General features: G+C 49.0%; 1 protein-coding gene across 1 annotated transcript in view; it reads left to right on the forward strand.

Annotated features, from left to right (window-relative positions):
* The window catches only part of LOC111153543 (endoplasmic reticulum metallopeptidase 1), a 40,834-nt gene extending 16,547 nt beyond the window's left edge, over positions 1–24,287 (forward strand). Inside the window, exons 7-15 of the mRNA XM_022512614.1 lie at positions 1,124–1,336; positions 2,339–2,559; positions 5,064–5,238; positions 5,741–5,931; positions 9,465–9,617; positions 11,731–11,933; positions 12,484–12,599; positions 20,100–20,263; positions 20,374–24,287. Of these exons, the coding sequence (XP_022368322.1) occupies positions 1,124–1,336; positions 2,339–2,559; positions 5,064–5,238; positions 5,741–5,931; positions 9,465–9,617; positions 11,731–11,933; positions 12,484–12,599; positions 20,100–20,263; positions 20,374–20,538 (1,601 nt within the window). The 3' untranslated portion in view covers positions 20,539–24,287. The remainder of the gene's footprint in view (positions 1–1,123; positions 1,337–2,338; positions 2,560–5,063; positions 5,239–5,740; positions 5,932–9,464; positions 9,618–11,730; positions 11,934–12,483; positions 12,600–20,099; positions 20,264–20,373) is intronic.
* Positions 24,288–24,628: the final 341 nt, after the last annotated feature.

Raw genomic sequence — 24,628 nt, forward strand, 5'->3', positions numbered from 1 at the left:
AGGCGGTGCCATTGACCTTGATGGGGACGTGGGAAGGTGACCTCACCCAGAGCAGTCATGGAGAGGGGAAGGAGGCCATCAGCTCCGTCAGACATGGATGGAGGGGTCTGTGAACCAGCCGGCTGGAAGGACCCACTAGGAATACGGGTTTGGGAATCAAAGGCATTGAGAAATCCACAGAAGCATGGGGGAGGGAATGCACTTTGGGAGAGTGAAGCAGAGGCAGGGGACTCAGCCTGAACTTTTGGGGAAAACACATTTGGAGGCTGGTGGGGAAGCCAGGGACAGAAGTGGCACGACAAGGCAGTGTGGCATCTCTGGGGAAGCCAAGAAAGTCAGGGGTGGTATGAACACGGGAGAACCGCCTGTGGCTCATGTCTTCCTCCTCCTGCGTTCAGGTTCAGACTCGGTTGTTCCATGTGTGCCGAGCTCTGCCCACCAACGGCTTTACTGCTCCCCGGCTTTGTGGCCAAGGACTCCTGAGTCAGACTTGTGTTACGTTGTGTTTGGAAAGTCCCCTCAGGGCTTCCCCCTCTGCGGCTCTGGCTGGCGGGCTGTCTCTCCCGTTGAGCTCGCTCCCGTTCCCAGGCCCTGAACAGCACGGACGGGAGTGCTTTTATGGGAGCATCTGGACAGAAGTGCCTCCCTCACTTCTTAACTCCATTGGCCGCCCAGGTGTGGTCCCCGGGGGCCTCTGCTCCCCATCTGTATTCCTATTTTAAGTTGAGATAGAATTGACATTCCTTATTCTTAACCCATGTGCCATAGTGTATTTGGTGTCTGTGACCTTCCTGAGGGCCTTTTGTCTCTTGGCTCAGCACTGGCTTTCTGGTATCTGGAGCAGTACTTAAGGTACACGTTAAATGACTAGACTAAGAAACAGCCCTTGGGTTTGTCAGTAGCGAGGAAAGGATGTGTCAGAGAACAGTTCCCGTGCAAGGGAGAGGGTGAAGGCCAGCGGGCCGAGCGTGTGCGTGGAGAGGACACAGAGTGGGTGCCCAGACCTTTGAGACCTTTGGTGAGAACGGTGGGGTAGCGGTGTGGAAAGCTCTTCCTGTTTGCGGCCGTCCTTGCACTGCGCGTGGTCTGTTCACCCTCTTATCTTTCTCTTCTTTACTAACAGGTGACAACATTTTAGCAGTTCTTAAATACCTAGCTACATCGGATATGTTGCCTTCTTCCTCTGAGTATCGACATGGAAACATGGTCTTCTTTGACGTGCTCGGCCTCTTTGTCATTGCCTACCCCTCCCGCGTCGGCACCATCATTAACTGCATGGTGGCGATGGCTGTCGTGTTGTACCTGGGCAAAAAGTTGTTGCAGCCCAAGCACAAGAGTGAGTATTTTCCTCTCAAACCACAGTGCTGGCCTGGGAATGAGACTCTGCCTGCAGTTTTTCTGGCCCGTTTACCTCCGTTCAGGGATTCCAAAATCCTAAACATAACCTTTGATTTATAGCGTAAGAGATTTTTTTTTTTTTAAAGATTTTTATTTGTTTATTTGTCAGAGAGAGTGAGTACAGGCAGACAGAGTGGCAGGCAGAGGCAGAGGGAGAAGCAGGCTCCCTGATGAGCAAGGAGCCCGATGTGGGACTCGATCCCAGGATGCTGGGATCATGACCTGAGCTGAAGGCAGCCGCTTAACCAACTGAGCCACCCAGGCATCCCATGTAAGAGATTTTTTAGCGAATCTCAGATGAAGGCGCTCGCTGCACTTCTGGTATTGGCGCAGCGGGGACCTTTGTGCTTGTGCCACAGACACGGCAGCACGTGGGAGCTCCTGGGAAAGGTTTGTGCACATGACCGTTAGTGGAAATTCCCATGAAGCAGGCTGGTGCGCACTAGAGAGTGGTGCTCAGGGCTCCGTCCTGACGTCTGCCCCGACCGCTCCGGTTGGATTGGTTTCCTTCTGCTCGGCACGTTTCGTGGTCCAGGCTGCTGGGTGGTCTTCCAGGGGCGGAGGCGCGGCGGCGGACGCCTCCGGGGGCTTTGCCGCACTGCTCCTCCTGCATCAGCTGCCCAGCCGCGTTCGGTACGGAACTTGACCTTCCGTTCTGGCCGGTATTTCGATACGCCGAGCGTCCCCGAGGTGCTGAAGATGGAAGCTGACCTGCGGGACTCACGGCTCTGAGTTCCTGCTGCCACAGACTCTCGGCGAATGTTGCTTATGTATTATTTGTCGCTCATGTTTTTAACAAACCTGACCTCTGGGACTTTCTGTACGTTGCAGTGACAGCGGTGAATTTTTCGTTTCACCGTTAGCCCCCGTAACTCCGCCGGCTGGCCGTGAGGTTGATTTGGCAGCCGGTGACGTCCACCTTGTGTTTTGTCTGCAATAGCTGACGCCTACAGGAGGGACTTCTTCTGCGCGCTCGGCATCACGCTGATAAGCTGGTTCATGAGCCTGGTCACTGCGCTCATCCTGGCAGTGTTCGTCTCTCTGACTGGACAGTCCCTGTCGTGGTACAGCCACTTCTATGTCTCCGTCTGTCTGTATGGAACCGCAGCCTTGGCCAAAATCATACTCATACACACCCTCGCAAAAAAATTCTATTACGTGGTAAGTGTGAGGCACGTTTCTTGATTTCTTTCTGCTGCCTTCCAGGATCGAAGACACTCAAGTGGGATTCATTGTGTTTGGCTTTCGGTGTGAGCAGACATGGTTTGGCACAGTTGTAGAAAACTGTCCCAGAACCACGTTTAGTTTCTGGAAGGCTCCTTCAGAGGCTTTTGAGGCTTCCAGTGCCGCAGCAAAGCTCTCAGTGTTTGGGTGGTTGTCGCCGTCTCTGCTCAGTCTGCTGCGGTGGGTCACTCGCTGCCCTCCCTGGGATGACCCTGCGAGGGCAGGGCCAGGACGCCTGCTGTCCCCCATGCTCGGGCAGCCCTGGCACATGGCACGGACACACAGGAGCCCTTCGAGCCACACCAAGACTTTTTTCTCCAGTGGCCTTCCCTTTCCTCAGCCCTTGTGGTATCAGTGCAGACTCGGACAGCATCAGCTGTGGCGTGGGCCTGGGAGACACTGCTTGGGAAGCACAGGCGAGAGGACAGAGGGTTCTGGAACGATTGGTGCTGACATAGGGTTTCTGCTGTATATATATGTTTGATAAACATCAAAGTAGAAATTGTGGTTACAGAGTAACTGGAGTCATAGTAAACTTCAGTGACAGAGTGACCTGTGGTTTCTAAAGATTTTCTAAGTGACTAAAGGAAAATCTTTCTTAGTTTCATAACTTATTTTCAAGACAGCCAATGCACACCTGTTTTTTGTTTGCCCTGCTAGGAGTTAGCATGGGCACACAGGAGGTGGTGATCCAGATCTTTCCATGGGGATCTCTGGTGCCTGAACCTCGGTCTCTGTTTCAGTTCATGTCAGGATGTGCTCTGAGGAGTGCTTCCTTGTTAAAAGGCCTAGTGGAGGAAGGTTCTTTGCAGTTGGCCATCTGTTTCTGGATGGGCTGATATTTGTATCTTAGTGGCTTCAGTATCTAAAAGGATTCTGCCGTGGGGCTCAAGCTCACATGCTCATTCTTAGTACAACAGTGTGTTAGAGCGTGGGGGTGCTGTGTGGCAGGGGAGCGGAGGACAGAAATGCCCATTAGTAATGTTCCAGTGACTTTGACTAGTTTCAGATGCCTGATCCTAAAATTTAGGGCCGAACACGGCGCAGGAGGGATGTGTATAGAGTGCCGGCTGGGCCTGGCACCGTGCCGGGCGGGTGGTCCCAGGACTGGTCAGGGCGTGCTCTTTGGCTTTGAGGGGCTTCGTCTGGGGCTTCGACACACGGGGCAGAGCGGGGAGAGCGGCGGGTTCGCAGTGCTGCGGGACTGCAGGATGCGGAGGTCAGGAAAGCTTGGTGAGGGAGGTGGGGCCGCTGGAACCGGGTTTGTGACGCACAGAGAGCAGGTTGCCAGGTGGTCAGAGGTGGGAGAGCACGAGCCCAGAAGCAGGTCAGCGTGGTGAAGGTGAGGCTGGTGACAGCCCGGTAACTGAACAGACAGGCCAGTGGGGGGCTGCAGGCGGCCTCGGAGATGGAGGGAGGCCGCCGGTAACCATTTCTGAGCAGGACGATGAGCTGACCTGGGGGACATGAGCGGTGGGAGATGGGTGGGGGGCAACGTGGGGAGAGGGGGACCCGGTCCCGGGGGCGTCTGTGTGACCTCCGGCCACAGTGTGGGGGTTTAAGGTATGGTTGGCAGTTCTGAGACCTGTTTTCGAACAGCTGAGTGGTACTTGGCTTCAAGTAGAGTCTGAGAATTACTTCCTTTTCCATTATTTTTCAAGACCGCGTGTCTTCACGCTGTGTTGAACGCGGAGAGGTGTCAATGCGTGGCCCTTCCTGTCCGAGGGGTTCTGTCAGAGGCGTCTGGACAGGTTTTGGAAACACGCCACTGAAAGCTCTCGCGGTACCACCCGAGGTCTGGCTGTCCCGGTGCGGGGTCCCTGCACGGCAAGGACCGATGTTTGCGTGGACAGAGCCCCTGGGGCCGAGGTGTCGGGGTGTGTTAAGCTCTCAGGCAGCTCCCCTCTGATGGCTCTAGCGGCTGTGCCGGAGTCTGCGGACTTCCAAACCCACACGTTGGGCTAAGGCTGATGAATGCAAAAGCCACAGGAAGCCAGGGCAGGGCAGAGCCGCACCCTAGGGCCCCCGGGAAGCGGAGAAGACTCCGGAATGCAGCCAGATTGCATGGCCGGGGCTCCAGAGGGGCTGCAGGGGATCTCGAGGCAGCCGAGCTGCCCCGAACAGGTCCTTTCTCTCCTTGGCTTGAAGTTCTTTAGAAGCAAGTTGCATAAGTAGAAAAGTTACGGGAGTGAATGTTTTTAGGAGAGTGCTTTCTTCTATTTGACAAATTTCCAAAGGTTACTTTGAGGCTGGTGGAGGGAGAGCACAGGTTGCACATGAGTCAGGATGCTTGGACCCCGTCCTAGTAAATGCTTACTGGGCATTTCCTTAAAGTTTAAGACCAAACGTAGCTCTTCTGAGCACTGGAAATGATACTGCGTTAGAAGATCTTTGTGAATGGCCCATGCATGAGACTAGCGGTGTGTTTTTCTTTCTTTCAGAATGCCAGTGACCGGTATCTGGGAGAAGTGTTCTTTGACACCTCGCTGTGTGTGCACTGCGTTTCTCTCACGGCTCTCACGTACCGAGGACTGTGCTCGGCGTTCATTAGCGCGGTCTGGGTGGCCTTTCCCTTGCTCACAAAGCTTTGCGTGCACAAAGACTTGAAGCAGCATGGTAGGTATTTGCGGTTTTGATGCAAATGGGAAAATACCTTAAAAATGCTTACGATAATATTGAGTGCTGTGAAGTGTGTAAACCTGGCGATTCACAGACCTGTACCCCTGGGGATAAAAATATATGTTTATAAAAAATAAAATTTAATAAAAAAATAAATAAATTAAAAAAAATGCTTACGATAAGACTTGGGAGACCCTTTCTCTATTTTGTGATCTTTGGGTGTAGGCTTTCGAGATGGTTGCTGATTGCTTTTTTCAGTGTTGAGATCACAGAGGTTTTCATCCTGTACCTCATACCCCATACCATGCTCGTGTTTACGAACACATTAGCTAAAGTACTACATGTTCTGTTGTGTTTTTACTTGTATTTTATTTTTCCTGAACGACATAGGTCATATGATATGTCCCTGAATGAGCGTTCTGTCTCATGCACACCAGTACTGTAGAATCTGGGTCCCACTGTAGAATTTCAGAGATGTGTGTTTTCTCTTTTTCCCTAGGTGCCCGAGGGAAGTTTATTGCCTTTTACCTTTTGGGGATGTTTATTCCTTATCTTTATGCTCTGTACCTCATCTGGGCAGTATTCGAGATGTTTACCCCCATCCTCGGAAGGAGTGGTTCGGAAATCCCACCTGACGTCGTGCTGGCTTCCATTTTGGCTGGTTGTACGATGATCCTCTCTTCCTATTTTGTAAGGAAAAAACATTTAAAAATTTATTTCTTCTTTCTTCATTTGTCATATAAATATGTAATGAGTTTAGCTATAGTACGTTCTGGGAAATAGTGTTTCTTTTATTGAGAAACATCTGTGCAAAAGAAATGGGGATTGTGTGTGTAGAATGTGGGTTTGGTGGGGAAAAGATGAGAAATGGGTTTGTTTGGGTTTTTTTTCCCTCCTTGTCCTCCCAAGTCCTCTGGTTATATCTCTTCACAGCTTTCAAACTACCTGAATGTGAATTTGTAGAGTGCATACCATGTAAGATATGATAGAGACTGCTTGGTGGTGGATTTTTTTTTTATTTTAAAGCTTTTATTTATTTGAGAGAGTGAGCATGAGCTGGGGTGAAGGTAGAGGGAGAAGCAGGCTCCCCACTGAGCAGGGAGCCCGATGTGGGGCTCAATCCCAGGACCCTGAATTCATGACCTGAGCCGAAGGCAGAGGCTTAACCCACTGAGCCCCCAGGCGCACCAAATGGTGGATTTTTAGAATGATTCCTAATAGTGTGTTTTCAACTACCTACTGAGAGACAAATGTTAATAAATACGTGGTTGGTTTTATTAGTGCTCTTAGAGCTGGTGGAGGGAGAAGGAATCTGATGAGGCTCTTTCTGTTATCACTGAACTGACTGCCTGGCCGCTAGCCCCGCGGTGTTCACTAATGGGGCCTGTCTCCTTGGGTGATGGACACTGAGGACTCAGAGTGTCAAAGGCCTTGTCCTTTTCCTCTGTCCGTGCTCTGCCCTTGCAGGGAGAGTTCTGCCTTTGCTGTCCCTGCTGCTCCTCCCCAGGACTCCCCTGATGGAAGACTGGACCCTGTGGTAGAGCAGGTTCTAGGCAGAGTTCTGCCCTCAGAGTGGGGACCTCAGGCCTGTCCCCTCTTGTGGAGGCTGCTCTCTGGGGTGTGGCTCTTTTACTGGAATTCCCGAGAATAAGAAGCGATGACTGCATACCCATAGATACGCTCCAAGATTTGCAGTTAGGGGACTAAGTAGAAAAAGCAGTTGTGAGTCTATCATAGTTCTTTCCTCCATGGAGACGATGGCGAGTCTTTCCATGTCACTACAGTGGAGGGCGTGTCAGGTGGAGGTGAGGGTTTAGAGACAATGTGTAAAGACGCCACGTGCATGGTCAGTAGCTTCGGTGCACGTCCCTTAGGAGAGTGGCATCAGGCCTGGAGAGCGGTTCTGCACGCCCCTGTGTGCGGCTGGTGGAAGGAAGTCTGAGCATTCCAGCCATTTTGTCTTTACTGTAATGATTCAGTCCTTACTGGTACATGCAGGGGTGGATGGAGAATTCTGAAATGTTCTTTGACGCCTCCAGGGTTTACTTCTTTTGGTTTAACGTTAAGCCTTTAAATTCTCTGTGCAGGTTAGCTAGAGGGTTTGGCTGCTGTGAGGGCCGAAGTGGTTCAGGGCTCATCACGCATAGATTAGGTTGTGATCTTGAGTTGGCGGAATCATGAACTGGCTCCCGCCGTCTGTTAGTGCTCAGAAGCCACGATCAAAATATGGGACATTTTAGTTCCGTCCCGTGTGGAACAGGATAGATTAAAAACCCTGACAGCTTCACCGTGGAAATGGAAAGTGACCCCCGAGTATGGGAATCCTGGAAACCATGGAGAGAGGATTAAAATATATAGTTTTTTGAATTATATTTTATTAGGAAAGCTTCTGGAGTGTGCCTCTTGGCATCATTGGAAGCTCATTTACTTTTCATCGGAATGCAAGGTGGCCGCGCTGCTGGTGGCCGTGGGGGGGGGGCGTCATTGGCTCCTTGACTTGCCTCCAGGGCATGGTGTTGGAGCGGGGTTGGGGGGGCCCAAAAGAGGCAGCCTGGTCTCCGCGATGGAGGACAGAAAGAGTAATGCAGATTTCATGGAGCTCTTCTTTTCGGTCCTCAGGGATCCACTGAGTCCATTTGTAGGGAGCAGTGACGTGCCTGTCTGGTGGTGGGGCCGCGGGTGTTCCTGGGGTTGTCCTGATTCAATGAGACTGCTGCTGAGTGACCTTGGGGAACAAGACAGCAGCCCTGGACGCTGCCTAGACCCTTCTCATGCTTCTCTTTGTTTCATTTTGCACATGTTTGGGAATCTAGAGTGAGGGATGTCACATTTAAGGCAGAAATAAGAGTGAAATCGGAGGTGCTGGAATCCAGACACATTGTCACTCTAGCCTCCCCCCCCGACCCCCGTGCCCTATGCTTGCATCACGCTCACCGCCTGAGACGCGTGGCAGGGGCAGCCGATGAGCCTCATGGCTTGAGGAGTGCGTGTGGCATGTGACAGGGTAGCTGACACAGAACTTTAGGACAGCCTTGCAAGGTGGCTGGGTGGGGATGGCAGGAGCCACCGCCTCTGACGGCGAGGTCTTCCTCTGACCTGAAAGACTCTGGACACCTAAGTGTCGCCTCCCCTCCCCGCGGAGGGGAAGTCACTGCTTGGCGGGATGTCTGACGCTGTTTTGCGGAGTCACACCGTAAAATCTTACGACTGCCGGGACACTGAGGGACAGACAGGTACGAGTGTAGTTTTGCTAACTCCCTGCCTTGGCTCCTGGGGGATGGTCTTGTTTCCGTGCTTACCGTGTAAAAACGCAAGATCACTGCCCTAAGGCCGGTACGTGTCGCTGGAGCGGACCCCGGAGGGGACGCTGGTGCCCGGTGTTTTGTGTAGTAGAGCATGTGGGAGGTTATGCGTATTTGCCCGATTTCTCATTTTCATTTCCACAGAAGTCTCTCCACATTCATGCTCTACGTATGGACCCCTGGAGGGTGGGTGACCAGGGGGAGCAGGCACGGGGAGCTGGGATGGGATCAGTGTGGCCCCTTCCGAGCCCCTGAGGGATCTGTGGGTGGTTCTGTGAGTCACGTGTGTCCCCCACAGCTGACTGTGACTTCCCGACCACCGAAGGGCTCGTGGAAGCAGGTGCGGGACGTGCGAGGTGCCCCCGCCCGAGCCCAGGCCTGCCGGCGGCCCGGGTCCGCTCTGCTCACCCAGCCCCGAAGGGCCCCGCGCGGCGTCCTGACGGGTGTCGAGGTGCAAGTTCGGACGCAGCCAGCACCGAGGCGGGCGCCAGAGCGTCAGGAGCCGAACTTGGTCTCCTGGGAACGGGCGTGCGGACGCGCCCGATCTTAGCTCTGGCTCTTCAACGAGAGCCTCCTGTGGTGACGCTTGGTAGATCAGTGGCGTCTCCCGGGCCGCGGCTAACGTGGGGCACTGACAGAAGCGAAGTAAGGTCCTGGTGTCACTGGTGCTGCGTCTCTGTCGTGTCTCTGCCGACCGAACCGAGACGCCATCTCTGTGTCCTTTCCCCTCTCGACGGTTTGTGGGGATGGGGCTCCCCTCGTTTACATGGGCTCCGGCCCAGAACCCCTGAGGCAGCGCCTGTGCCCGGGTGTGGTGTGGTGACACCTGCCGGCAGGCGCGCCTCGCGGTTGCTCGGGTGGCGGCCGGCAGGGCCAGCGTCTGCCCCCGGGAACGCCGCGGCTCCGCGTCCTGTCTCGCAGATCAGCTTCATCTACTTGGCCAAGAGCACCAGGAAGACGCTGCTGGCGCTGACGTCCGTGTGCGCCGTCACGCTGCTCCTGGTCTGCAGCGGCGCCTTCTTCCCCTACAGCTCGCAGCCCGCCAGCCCCAAGCCGAAGCGGGTGTTTCTTCAGGTAAGAACAGCCGCTTCGCCAGAGGGTGTGCGGCCCGGGGCGGGGGCAGCTTCGTGGGCGCCGAGCTCGGCTGCGGGGAGTCGGCCGGGCCTGCGCTTGCTCTCAGAGGCTTGCCGCTCCGCGACACCCGCGTCCCCGAGGGGCCGACCTGGACACGTCAGCTTGCTTTGTTCTTGTTCACGTCACAGAAACGCCCGCCCTGGAGAAGGCAGAGCAAGTCTGCCGCGGAGTGATGAGCTTTGGAAGGACAGATTGTAGAAACGTCCGCAGGCTGAGGAAAAATCTGAATTCAGCTGGCAAAGTCAAACTGCTATTTTAAAATGCCCGTAAAAATGATCTTAGGTCGTCTTTGAGGGAGGATGTCATCATGAAAATGTAAGAACTTAGAAAGGGACTAGTAACCCGGGCTTTAGAACTTCTGTGCATTTTAGGTTTTCGGCACTTTTTGAAGTTGGCGCTGGACGGCAGGAGGACGCTGAGCTGCCTTAGTTCCCGTCCTCCCCTCTCTCAGGGGCTGAGAAGCAGAAAAGCCAACTGCACACAGGGCACCCGGCTGGCTGGACCAGGAGGCACGCGACTCTGGGTCTCGGGGTCATGAGTTTGTAGACGTGGGTCTACACGCGCACGAGGCGTAGACTCTACTTTACAAACAAATCTTAAGGAAAAATAAAGAAAAGCCAAGAATCATAAGCCAGGAACTACTCAGGGATGTGAAGGGAGTAACAGTAACACTCGAATGTAAGTTATCAGGGAGGCGATGCTGACAAAGGGCCACTGTTCCTCGTTACAGGAAGTCCTGGAGGACACAGCGATATGTGTGCCTTATGTGACAATCTTGACAATTTACAAAACCATGAAGGAAGAACAGCTTAATTTTAGGAGAGTCCGTGTGTTTTCAGTGACTTGCTGAATTTTTATAATTACATTAGTAAGGAAAAGTGACATTTTAATTTTTAAAAACTCCCATTCTGCTTTGTTTGGGGTTCTTTTCTTCCCCAGTGCCAGAAGTTGGCATGCTTTCCCCGAAGAGGGTCAGGGAATAAGTACTTGGGACTCTGCCAGCCGCGTGGCCTCTGTCCCCGCCGTTTTGTGGCACACAGGTGGCCACAGACGGCGCCTCCTCAGGTGAGCGTGGCCTGTGCACGCAGAGTAGTGGCCGCGTGGCCTGTGGGCTCCAGTTCCCTGGACGCCACCCCCTGCCGTCCTTTCTTCCTGCTTGATGTGCCCTGGGCTGCTCTCTCCTGCGCTGGATGGAGCGTGGTGCCCACGTGTGTCGTCCGGGCGTGCGCGGGGGTGTTCGTCTCTGCTCGGGAGGGGCTTCAGGCCACACACTGAAAGCAGAGTGTGTCTCTATCTTAGAATGGCTTTGTTCGCAGCCTTTGTCTAAATGGAGTTCCAATGTCCCTGTCTTTTAAATCTGAAATAGGTCTTCAGAAAGGCTTGAATGAAATTTAAATATGTAAATATACTTGTAAGAAACAGTAACACTTTGTATATTCATCCTCGAGTTTAAAGGAGAGAACAGAAGTACCTGCTATGACCCGAGTGTCCCCTTCTTGATCCCAGCCCCCCCCCCCCCAATACAGTCGTGAAGTTGGGAGGGAGTTAGTACCTTTTCTATGGAGCCCTAGACAGGAAGACAGAGTTTGCCTCTTTTTGAGCCTCTTAAAAGACAAAGCCATAAACGGTCCTTCGTGACTGGCTGTGTCCTGCCCAGCAGCGTGGGGGAAGCTTCCTCACGGGCGCGCGTCCCCGTCCTTCAGCGAACGGGTGCCCCTGCCCCTGCCCCTGCTGCTGGGCGTCCGGGTCGTTCGCAGTTTTCGCTGCTGGGTCGGTGCCGGATCCCCGCGCGGCCCTCGCCCGCCGTTCTCTCGGGTCCCCTGCAGGAGTGGAAGGGCTGGCTGGGCCTGCGTGTGTTTAGGTGACGCTGAGCAGTGCCCTGGGGTGGCCGGGCCCGCCCTGCCCCCCAGCAGCGCGGGAGGGGCCCTGTGGCTCCGGCCGCGGCGCTCGGCATCCTCCCGGCATCCTCCCGTTTGCGCATTCTCGTGCCGCCCGAGCGGGGATGCGGTGAAGGGGTCAGGCGGTCGCCGGCTCACGGCTCTGTTCTTCGCAGCACGTGACTAGAACGTTTCACGGCCTAGACGGAAACGTCACTAAGCGGGACTCCGGAATATGGATCAACGGGTTCGACTACACGGGCATGTCCCACATCACGCCTCACATTCCTGAGATCAACGACACCATCCGAGCTCACTGTGAGGAGGACGCGCCCCTGTGTGGCTTCCCGTGGTACCTCCCGGTGCACTTCCTCATCAGGTCGGTTCCCTCGTGTGCTGCGTGGCCTTTGGGCCACGTGACTGCCCTTATTTATGCAGTTAACGCGGCCGGCAAGTGCCGCGTGTGCTGTGTCCGTCACGGCCAACGTTCCCCTTCTTCAGCGGGACAAAGCACTGGGAAGTTTACTGTTGCCTTCTCAAAGTTGGGAAGTCTTTCCTCTAGAAACCCGAGTAGTTCTGAGCAAGGCTGGCCCTCTCGGGAGGTCCGATGGTCCGATAGATCGCAGTGAAGCATTGGTTTGGACGGTTTTATATTTCTGGGATGTTCGTGGTTTGGTGGTAAGGGGCTGGATAAGAAGGAACAGGGTGGGTGGTGGAATCGAGACCTCCTAGGATCCCTCGCGTTCGTAATTTGGGGAAGGTTTTATTACACAGTGACGGGCTTTTAGAGTAATTTGCATGATTTTACCATCAGAGATGATTTTCATATCCCAAAATGTGAGTCGTATATTCAGACCACTTCAATGAGTTCGAGATAGCCTTCAACTAAAATTAAGCGTCCTAAATATTGAAGCTACCTTTCCAAATAGGAAAAATTGGTATCTTCCTGCCCCAGAAGTTTCTCCAGGAGATCCAGCTCATTTCAGGCTTGTGTCCAAAGAACAGACACCCTGGGATTCTGTGAAGCTGACGTTTGAAGCCACAGGTAAGAGGACAATGTTTTCTTCTCTATTTCACTTTTTAAATTCTTAAAATATGTATTTTTTTCCCAAATGGTAGTGACTAGTGACTTAGGAAGAACTTTGTGTTTCTAAGAGCACTTGAAGTTTGTTTTTTTAAAGATTTTATTTGACAGAGATCACAAGTAGGCGGAGAGGCAGGCAGAGAGGCGGGGGAAGCAGGCTCCCTGCGGAGCAGAGAGCCCAGTGCAGGTTTCGATCCCAGGACCCTGGGATCATGACCTGAGCCGAAGGCAGAGGCTTTAACCCACTGAGCCACCCAGGCGCCCCAACTTTCGCTTCTTTTCACCGCTCCGCAGTGATGTGGCTGGGCCCCGGCTGGGCCATGCCCCCGCAGATGGACAGGCCGCCTGGTTGCTTCCATTTGGCAATCGTGAATAAAGCTGCCGTAAACATTTGTTTGCAGATTTTGTCTAGACACGTCTTGAGCTCACCTGGATAAAAACCTAGGAGTACAGTTGCTAGATCGTGTGGTTGGCCCGTATTTACTGTTGTCAGACATGGGCAATCTCTCCCAGCGCGCCTGCGCCCCACTGCCCGCCCAGCAGTGCTGTGCTTGGCGCTGTCTCTGTCGGGATCCTAGCCACGCTGCCGGACCGGTAGTGCCGTGTCGCTGCTCCTTCCGTGGGCTGCTCCCTGTTGACCTACGGTGTGAGCATCCTTTCCTAGGTTACTTGCCATCTGTGTGTCACTACTGGTGAGGTGTCTGTTAACTGGGTGGTTTGATTTGTTGTTCAAATTTAAGAGTTCTCTGTGCGTATGGATGGAAGTCCTTTAGATCAGATAAGTGCTTTGCAAATGTTTTCTTCCAATCTGGGGTTGTCTTTTCATTCTCTCAAGAGTGTTTCCCACAGAACATAAGTTTTTAAATTTAACGAAGTCCAGTATGATCAGTTTTTCTTTGATGGGTTACGATTTTGGTGTCTTGTCTAAAAGTCATTGCCAAACCTGGGGTCTCTGCATTTTCTCTGATGTTACCTTCTACAGGTTTCGTTTTGTGTTTTCTATTTAGATCCATGAGAGAGCCATTTTGAGTTAATTTTTGTGAAACATGTAAGGTCTGAGTGTAGGATTTTTTTTTTTTTTTTTTTTAGGCATGTGGATTTCCAGCTGTTCCAGTACCATTTTTTGATGAAGAATGTCCTGCCTCTACTGAATGACCTTTGTTGCGTCAGTCTATTTCTGGGCTCTCTCTTCTGTTTTACTTCTGTTTCGCCATTATGGTGCGCTCTTGCTCAAGTCCTGAAAGTGGGGAGTATCCATCCTCTCCGACTTTATTCTTCTGAATGTTGCTTGTCTTTTGTCTCTCCATATATCAGTTTGTTGAGATCCACAATAGAACTTTCTGGGATTCTGACCGGAGCTGCACTGTAATCTATAGCTCAAGCAGGGGCAAATGGCATCTTAGTGTTTCTCCATGACATGGAATATGTCTCCACTTACATGTATTCGTTTGCTTTCCTCAGGACTAGATTGTGTAGTTTTCCTCATATAGTTCATAAGACTTTTTTTAGATTTCTACCCAAGTATTTCATTTTGGGGATGCTAATGTAAACAGTATTTTTCATTCATGGTATATAGGAACACAGTTGATTTTGTTTATTAACTTTGTATCCTGCAACCTTGCCATCATTGTTTATTAGTTACAGGAGGTTTTTTGTTGATTCTTTGGGATTTTCTATATGGATGATCATATCATCTGCAAATAGTACTATTTCTTCTTTCTCAATCTTTTTTTTACTCATTACCTTTTCTTGTCTTATTGCATTAACCAAGACTTCCAGTATTGTGAAAAAGAATGCTAAGAGGAGTAGTAAGAGTGGTAATCACCGTCTTGTTCTTTTTTTTTTTTAAGATTTTATTTATTTCTGAGTGAGCACAGGCAGAGCACAGGCAGACAGACTGGCAGGCAGAGGCAGAGGAAGAAGCAGGCTTCCTGCTGAGCAAAGAGCCCGATGTGGGACTCGATCCCAGGATGCTGGGATCATGACCTGAGCCGAAGGCAGCCGCTTAACCAACTGAGCCACCCAGGTGTCCCCACTGTCTTGTTCTTGATCTCAGTGGGAAAGCTTCTGTATTTCTACTGAGTATCCTGTTAGCTGTAGGTTTTCTGTGGATGCTCTTTATAAGGTTGAGGAAACTCCCCTCTAGTTTTAGTTTGCTGAACTCTGACTGTGAATGGATGTTGATTTTGTCACATGCTTTTCTTTGTCTTCATTAGTCTGTTGTGTGATGGATTACGGGAACTGATGTTTAAAGGCTGAACCAATCTTGTATACATGGAATAAATCCTCCCTGGTTGTAGTATAGAATTCTTTTTATGCATTGTTGGACTTGATTTGCTAATATTATGTTGAGGATTGGTTCTATTTCTCTGGAGAATTCTAACACAAGAAGTTTGTTTTTAAAAGTTCCCGCTGTGTTCACTTTGTACCATTCTTGAGTGTCATATAAATGGAATTTTCCAGTATGTAATATGGTGGGTCTGTGTCATGAAGCATAATGTTTTTGAGACTGAGCTGTGTTGTTTTGAGTATTAGTATTTGGTTCCCTAAAAGGAGTCTCTCCGAATTCCAGTTGTTCCACATTCTCCCCAGTGTTGGCTGTTCTTGTCCCTCGTTCTGTTTCTGTGGGGCCTTCAGCAGTAGCTCCTGCGCTGGTCTGGTGACTGATGACGTGGGACACTCTTCCAAGTGCTTCCTGGAAGACATTCCGCTACCTTGGCTTGTTTCATTTCTTTTTCTCTTTTAAAAATTGGGCTTATGGCTTGCAGGAGTGCATATGTTCCACATCATAGTCTTTTATCAGGAACGTATGTATCAGATATCCAGATTTTCTTATCCATTCATTTTCTTAATGGGGTCATTTGATGTACAGAAGTTTTAAATTTTTATGAATTTTAATTTATCAGGTTTTTCTTTAGATTTAGTACTGTATGTATCCTAAGAAAATCTTGTCTACCCAGAGGCCACAAAGACACTCATTTTTCCTTCTAGAAGCTTCATGGCTTTAGCTGTTAATTTTTGCATATGGTGTGAGTTAGAGGTCAAGTTTTTTTTTTTTTTTCCTTTATGGATTTCCAGTTGTTCTACCATCATCTGTTGAAAAGATTTAACCTTTACCCTATTGAATTGCTTTGGCGTCTTTGTCAAAATTATTGCATTGTATATACCTCAACTTTGCCCACTTTTTACTGAACTTCCTCTTTCACAAGTAGCTTGTTTGGTTTTTGTATTTTTTTGGTGACTGTAGCCATCATATTTACTGTAAAAAGCAAGTTATTTATTGTGCTCAGGCATAGTTCATTCCGTTTAACACAGAAGGGACTTGAAAATCTGGCAAGGAAGACACAAGATGGTGGTAGTGAAATAATACAGTTTGGTAGTTAACCAATGGAACAAAGCACTTACAGGGAATTAAGAGCCTCAGCTGATGCTTTTGAAGGTTGAAGGTGGATACTTTTGTTTTCTCTAAGCTTTTAAAATTTAATTGGAAATAAATTTATTTTGCACCAACCGCTTTCCTTGTTCATGCCAATAATTATTTCTGATTTGTATTTAACCACCAGCTTGTAAAAAGGAAGCACAGAAAAATCCAAAACTTTATCTTTCATGCATAATTTGGAGAATTCCAGTAAAATTCAGGTTCCTGGCAGGCAGGTTATTATCTCCTGCCCTGTGTTTTGTGATTACAAATGTCAAGAAATCAGGAAAAAAAACTTGACCATATATATGTGGGTCTATTTATGTACCTGTTAATTACATTTTTAATTATAGAAGCTTTTAACTTAATGATTGCGAGGGTTAAGAGTCTCTGTAATTTTTGTTTTTCAGGATTTTCCTTGCTATTTTTGCATGTTTGTTTTTCCATATGAACTTTAGTATTGTAACTCTGACATAAAACTTAATTGCTTATTGGTATTTCAGGGAGTAACATAATTTATAAATTAAGGAGAGCGGACATAATGTCATCCTGTCCAAGAACTGGGAATGTCTTTTCATGTGTTCACATCTACTTTTGTGTCTTTCAGGAGTGTTAGTAAGATTTTTCTCATCTAGTTTTTGTTGCTATTAAAATTGGGGTTTTCTCTACTGTTATCTTAACTAGTTATATTTCGTATGTGTCAATTTTGTATCTTGCTATCTTACTGAATCTTCTACTTTTTTAATTATGTTAGTCACCGTATAGTACATTAGTCTATGATTCATTGTTTGCGTTCGATCTTTGAGTTAACTATTGCTCCTCTAGGGTTCCCCAGGTAAACCAGGAATTGCCAACCTTTAAATGGCCAGATAGTAAGCACTTTTGGGCTTTGCTATATGTCCCTATTGTAGATTTTTTTATTAGCTGCTTTTTCTTTTTTTTTTTTTCTAAGACTTTTAAATTTGAGAGCATGAACGAGCATGACTGCAGGGGAAGGACAGCAGCAGACATGGGGCTCCAGGCCAGGACCCTGAGATCATGACCTGACTAGAAGGCAGACGTTTAACCAACTGAGCCACCCAGGCACCCCTTAACTACTTTTTAAACACATAAAAACCATTCTTAGTCCGAAGTCTTACAAACAGACCTCAAGTCTAGCTTGCTGACCGCTGTGTATCTTCTGCAAATATAGTCTCTCCTTTACCTGTTCTTAGGTCTGTGATTGACATGTGTAAGTGGCTGGTGCTGCCATGTGGCGATGTGACGTGACGAGCGGGCGGCCTTGCGTTACGTGGAGCGCGGGTGTGTAGTGTTGCCCGGCGTTTGAGCAGCAAGCATTTATCCGCAGTCCTGCCTTGCGTGCTTTCATAAGCAGTAGGTTTTAATTTTGGGAAAGGCTTTTTTCAGAATGTATAAAGAGAATCATAGGATTTTTCGATAATGCTGTTGTTTCCCACTAGGCCATGGTTTCTGATTCTCTTCACATCACTGGATTTTGTTTGCTAATGTTTAGAAATTTTGAGTTAATACTCATGAGTGATACTGGTCCATCTTTATTTTTTGGGTACTCTTTAATCAGATTTAGGCATGTGTCACACATTATAAATGTATAAACATCATGAAAATGGAAAGTTGTCCTTAATTTCAAATGCCTTAGAATAATTTTGGAAGCATTTAAATGACCTCCTTGAAAAGTTGGCTTCTGGGTGCCTGGGTGGCTCAGTGGGTTAATGCTTCTGCCTTCGGCTCAGGTCATGATCCCAGGGTCCTGGGATGGAGCCCCGCATCAGGCTCTGTGCTCAGCAGGGCCTGCGTCCCTTCCTCTCTCTCTCTCTGCCTGCCTGTTTGCCTACTTGTGATCTCTGTCTGTCAAATAAACAAATCTTTAAAAAAAAAAAGAAAAGTTGGCTTCTGCTGCTCTCCGAAACCACCTGGCCACAGCGCCTGTGTTACGGGGCAGTTTAACTTCTTCTTGGGAAATTGGGCTACTTCAGGTTTATACCTCTGTTCTACAAGTTTAGTAATCTGTTTTCTTGAAAAGTATCCATTTCATCTGGGTTTCCATGTTTAAGAGTATAGAGGTCACATTTCTTCTTTTTGTATATTTGTATTTTCTCTACTCCACACCCCTTCCCCTTGCTGCTTTCTTTACCAAGTTAGCTAGTAGTTAATTTTAAAAAAGTTTCTAAGTTACATGTTTTATTCTCATTCTTTTATTGATTTCTGCTTTTTGCTTTATCTGTAAGATTTTCTTTTCCTCTTTGTTGCCTTTTTTAATTTTACTGAAAAAACATTTATTGCTATGGGGTTTCCTCTTATCACTGCCTTTTTAAGTGTACCCAGTAGTTTAATATTTTCATTATTTTACAAAAACGTCCTGTAATTTTTTTTGGATTTCTTCTTTAACCCGAGTCTCTTTTATATTTATTTGAGAGAGCACACCCAAGCAGTGGGAGAGGCAGAAGCAGAGAGAGAATCCCAAGCAGACTCCCCACTTAACAGGAAGCCCAGCACAGGCTTGGTCCCATAACCCATGAGACCATGACCTGAGCAGAAACCAACAGACCCTTAACCGACTGAGCGATCCTGAGTCTTTATGTAGACTTTAAAAATTTGCAGGTAGAAGGCCATTTTGTTTTGTTGTTGATAATTTTAAGCTTTACCAAGTTATCACCAGTTTTACTTATAATATTTCAATTTTATAGAACTGATATTTCCTTTATAAGCTAATAGTGTGTGAATGTTTTGTGCCCACTGTATACGCCAGTAATGCAGAATTTATCTTCTCAAGTTGGTTGTATCTACCCATATGATCTACTTTACTGATCACTTGTTTTGGTCTTTTTATATCCTTTTTGTTCACCTCATGTTTTGTAGGACAGTGGATTATCACGGTCTCTTACTTGGGTCTGTCTGCATCTCCTGTAGTTTTACTTTGTCAAGCAGTTGCTGTCACCTGATAGAATTCACAGCTTTAGGTATTATAAAGTACCTTTTTTTTTTGTTTGCTTATTTGACAGAGATCACAAGCAGGCAGAGAGAGAGGGGGAAGCAGGCTCCCTGCTGAGCAGGGAGCCCAATGTGGGGCTTGATCCCAGGACCTTCAGACCATGACCTGAAGGCAGAGGCTTATTGAGCCACCCAGGCGCCCCATAAAGTACCTTTCTAGATGTAATGTTTTTGTCTCAAATCCTGTTTTTTTCTGAAAGATTTTATTTGAGAGCAAGCATAAACAGTGGGGAGGGCAGAGGGAGAAGCAGACGCCCCTGAGCGGGGAACCCAATGCGGGGCTCGATCCCAGGACCCTCAGCTCATGACCTGAGCCGAAGGCAGAGGCTTAACCGAGCCACAGGTTGCCCTAAAAAGATCTTTTTAAAAAACTGTGTCCACTTTGTTCATACTGCTATTTATACCCTTCCCGAGTCTATTTTTTGAATACAGTAGATGATTGGATCTGGTAAGCGAAGTTGAAATTTTTTCCCTTCTAGTTGCTGATTAGGTCCTTTCACATGTATTTTTTATGACTGATGCATTTGGTCTCCACTTTGTGGTTTGCTACATTCTTTTTGTAGGTCTTTTTTGCTCTTTAACTAAAAAATTTTCTGGCATTTAGGAAAGCTTACCTTTTTGTTTTGACCACATACTATGTAACCTTTCACTATCTCAGTTTTTAGTGGCCTCGCCCAGCCGAGTCTCCAGACTCTCTGGCTGCGTAGCATCTGGGCTTCCAGCCCCGTCACGTGTTCGGGTCTATGAAAATCCTGTCTGTTCTTTTGCTGCAGCTCTTGAAGTCACCTCTTGGTTAGGTAAAGCTTATTCTCTAGGTTTTTGAAGGACTCATGCGTGCTACGTTCTTACGTGTTTCAACGAGGGGTTTTCTCATTGTCGGTTCTGGGCGTTTCCTGCTGGCGCGCATTACTGTCCCAAGTCCGTGCCCACGGCGCGGAGACGCAAACCAGTGCGGCCTTCATAGTCCGTTCGGTGAGTGAACTGCTTTCCTTGATGCGTTTTGAGAGATGAACTCTTCTTCCTCTTCCTTACAGGACCGAGCCACATGTCCTTCTACGTTCGAACCCACAAAGGGTCGACGCTTTCTCAGTGGTCTCTTGGCAACGGCACCCCAGTCACAAGTAAAGGAGGGGACTACTTCGTATTCTACTCCCACGGGCTCCAGGCCTCCGCGTGGCGCTTCTGGATAGAAGTACAGGTGGGAGTCTCCCCGCATCGCTGCGGTCACTCCTCAGGCACCCCGGTGGTGTCTGAGATCGTTACTCTGCCTTGCTGCAGCCGGAGAACTAAACTAATTTTCTCTGCCAGGTCTTGGAAGAACGGCCTGAAGGAATGGTCACTGTGGCCATTGCTGCCCACTACCTTTCTGGGGAAGATAAGAAGTCCTCCGAGCTGGATGCTCTGAGAGAGAAGTTCCCAGACTGGACCTTCCCCTCTGCCTGGGTGTGCACCTACAGCCTCTTCGTGTTCTAGTCTGCTGGAGCAGCGCGCCGTGCGTGCCCCGCGGGATGCCCCTGGACGCGGTTTTCCTCCGCATCACGTGGGTGTTTGCAAGGCCATGATCTTGAATGAGCGCCCGTTCGGAGAGCTTCGTGGGCTGACACACTTCAGGGCCAAGCACCATGACGGTGATGCTGTGGGGTAGGGATGCATGGCCTTTCTGACTCCTGAAAACGCCGGCTTCCTGGCCCCCACGTGCAGTGGGCACCACCACACCCGTCAGTCATCCTCTAGGACCTTAAGGATAAAAGCCAACAAACCACTTGAGTGGTGATTACCCTTTAGGATCGTGAACGATTCAGAAGGTACCATGAGCTGTTCATTAGACAAAGGACATTTCCGACTGAAGTCCAAGATGTTTTGTCAGAGGACGGTAGCTAAAATCCGTTCACGTCAGGATCAGAAGGCAGGTACCGCAAGGGCTGGGGGAGCCCCTGGCCTGGGCCGAGAGCTCTGCCGCGTCAGGCATGATGCGAAGCTCCGCGTGCTGGGCTTCTCTGCAGCCCAGCCTGGGGTCCCGATGTGAGAGTCTGTGCCAAGCCGCGGCGTCCCTGAGAGCTGCTACTGCCATGCTTTCCTGAGTTGCTTTCCCGGCCCGATCTCTACCTGTTCCCCGGTCTACTTTCCGGTTTCAGCGGGGCATCTGTTCCGCTACCTTTCCTGTGGGATTTTTCTAGGCTCTTCTGGCTCCGGATGTCATGTGTGCAAGCGCACAAGCTCCATTCCGTCCTCGGGGTCCGCGGTTGCTGTGGTGGCTGCTTTGGGGGGCGATAAGTGAGCGGGGTGAGGAGTGGCTGGGCATTTTATAAGTATTCTCTTCATTTAATGGCGTGTTCTGTGTTCCAAGGTTAATCTTTTAGGGCATAATTTTACTGCTGCACTGAGTCCTAAGTTTTGTCTGGTTTCTCCGTGTGCAGCAGAGCGCACTTCCGGGGGCTGCAGGTGGTGGCTTACGCAGTGATGAGGCCACTGGACGCACAGCCGCTGGTATCAGGACCCTGCAGAGGGGCGGGCCGGGGACCTCCAGGTGCTTCTCACGTCGAAGGTGTGGCTGGGGAGGCTCGTCACGGCGGGGTCTCTCGGGGCTTCCTGGCTGCAGCAGCGGAAGGGTCTGGGGAGAGGAGTGGTCAGTTCTCCCAGCTTGCTTGTTTCCGTAAGAAACTGAAAAGGTTGGACAGATTCGGACTTTAGCAAGCATAGGCCAAAAAGACATTGTAAAGAAAAGCAATAGTAAAACAAAGTGGCACCTAAGTGTGCATCGCAGGAGGACGTGCTCGCAGCTGCGTGTGACTGACGGACGCAGTGTGCCTTCTCCGTCCCGCTCCGCCGCCGCCGGCCTACCCCGGGGCCCTGCAGCGTGACCCGGCCGCACAGCCAGCGGGGCCGCGGCCAGAGCCAGACGCCAAGCCCGTACCCTGCCCCCTGGTATAGGTCCGGCTGGCAGACCTGCGAATTTTTCAGGCGGTGTCGAAGGACTGCAGTGTTCCTAGCTTGTATAGAATCAGAGTTGTGGACGGAAAGTGATCGCTCAGTGAATCTCAAAATAGAGGCCTATTTCTTTTGTCCCTGTAGTTGATCTGAAACAGACTTTAGGGGAGGGGGAATCCCATGTTGAGGACAGGCACTGTCTGAAAAAGTTTTCTCCCCTTTGGGGAGGATGTGATTCCCTTTCGGTAATAATCATGGTTTTCTTGCTGCCCCCACGTTACTTTCCTCGGTGAGCAGCATCTTCGCCGCAGACGGGGAGGACATAGACGTGCTCGTCCCTCAGCGCACCTTCAGGGCAGGCAGCAGCCTCTCAGACTGGAGTAGCTCATCATTCAAAACTCACTTCTAAACGGGTCTTTCCAAATTCTAACAAATGCAGTTTTTCCTACAGAATTTAGAAGTAGCCCAGTACTGCACATTCAGTGAAAAAGTGAATTGTGGTTTTGAAGAAAATGTTTAAAACTTACCTTGTGTCTGACAGGAAAGACTGTTGCATGAAGTATCTGTTTCCACAGTTTAGCTGATGGAAGTGAGGAGGCAGGATTGCTGCGATGCCTCCAGTGAAGGGGCCTTAAGGCAGCCGCTCAGGAAGCCGTAGGAAGAACGACGGTCTGTCTTTTCACTGGTCTGCTGACTTGCTGAGGATTAATTGTTGCCTTACATTACTGAAATAAACTTTTTAACCTACTAGTTAGTATCTTTAACAGAAAAACCAGATGTTCATTGTTTGTTCTTTTGTATCCCCATCTTTGAAGAGTTATTTCAAGTCTACAGAGCCTTTTTGAAGCTTTTTTAAAAAATTGCTTTTTAAAAGACCTGGGTGGCTCATGTGGGTAGAACGGGTATATGAGCAAAGAGCTCAACAAAGAAATACTGGGATGCTTTTTACTGTGGAATGAAATTGTGCATATTTTGTTAAATGTTGAGCTTTTTAAAATCCTCTCCATTGACAAAGAAAATCACTGAAGGGCTTATCCTGAAGGACTGTGGGGGCAGGGAGAAGAAACGGTCTTTCAGCCAGTGGCCTACCACTCGCTCTCCTCTCCACCCAAGGAGGGGGCAGGGGCCCTGCCACTCCCCAGAACAGGTTCCTATGCAAATCATTTTGCTTTCTCCGTGAAGTCAGTCCGAGCAGTGTGGTGCGCACCTTGCAGCCTTTTAGGGCCAATAAAGCCAAAATGCATTTAGGCCTCTTTATGCCTGGTTCTTTTCATTTGGAAAGTATCTTAGGTAACTGAAGTATATTTTCTTATTCCTTATTTGATTTGTAAAAACCTTAATGTACTGATATATTTCTTCAAGTTTGGCTCTATACATGACCAGGTGGGATTTAGTCAAGGTGTGAGAAGCCGGTCTAACACCTGAAAAGTCGACGTAATACACCATCTCGATTGACAGAGCACCTTTACCAGGGTGAGGAAGTTCCCTCCTATGAAAACTCACAGCTAACCTCATCTGTGATGAAAGCCTGCGAGCTTCCCTGTAAGGTCAGAAGAAGACCAGCAGGTCCGCCACTGCTACTGCGTACGGTACAGGGCAGTTTGACAAATGCATCCAGATGAGAAAGGACAGATTTATAGAGCAAATCCTAAGGAATCCACCAAAAAAAAAAAAAAAAGTTAATCCATGAATTCAGCAGTGTTACGGGAAGTGCTAATCCATGAATTCAGCAGTGTTACGGGAAGTGCTATTGATACACCGATAAGCAATTGTATTTCTACAACAAGAAGATAAATAAAATACTTAGGACTAAGCTTACAAAAGTACAGGACTTTGACACTAGAACTAAACCCTGCTGAAAGAAATCCCATGTTTGCGGATTGGCTTAACTAGGATGGCCGTATTCTCCAAACTGATCCGCAAATTTAACACAATCCCAGCTCGTATGTGCAGAAACTGACAAGCTAATCCTAACAGTCCTATGGAAATGCAAGGGACCCGCAACAGCAACTTACGAGTCACACAGGACTTCCCACAAAGCAGGGACAGTAACCGAGACCGCGTGGTACCGGCAGTAAGAAGGGAGACTGATACACACTCGAGAGTCCACAAATAAATCCATGTTTACAGTCAAATGATCTTTTTTGGCAATTCGATGAGGAAAAAAAAACCCTTTTCAGTAAATGGTGCTGGGACAACTGACTATCCGCACACAGAGCGAACAAAGACCCCTCACTTTGCACCGAACGCAAAAAAAAACCCCAAACCTCAAAATGGGTCAAAGACCTAAATAGCTAAAACTGTAAAAAACTAAAAGCTCTCAGAGGAAAACAGAGGCACAGGTCGCCAGTAACCCTAGGCAGTGGTTCCTCACATACACCAAAGCACAAGCAACCAGAGAAGAAGTTAGACTCCCCCAAATGAAAAACTTTGACGTTTCAAAGGACCGTCCCAAAAGTCACAAGCCTTAGGAATGAGAAAACACTTGCAAAGCCTATCCGATAAGGGTCTAATATCTTGCAAATCAACCATAAAAGGATAAATGACCCAACTGTGAAATGGGCAGATGATTTGGGCATTTTTCTCTAAAGATACGCAAATGGCTAATAACTATGAAGAGACTCGCCACCACGCA

The sequence above is a fragment of the Enhydra lutris genome, unplaced genomic scaffold (assembly GCF_002288905.1).
Source record: "Enhydra lutris kenyoni isolate GAN:26980312 unplaced genomic scaffold, ASM228890v2 scaffoldscaffold33, whole genome shotgun sequence".
Lineage (NCBI taxonomy): Eukaryota > Metazoa > Chordata > Mammalia > Carnivora > Mustelidae > Enhydra > Enhydra lutris.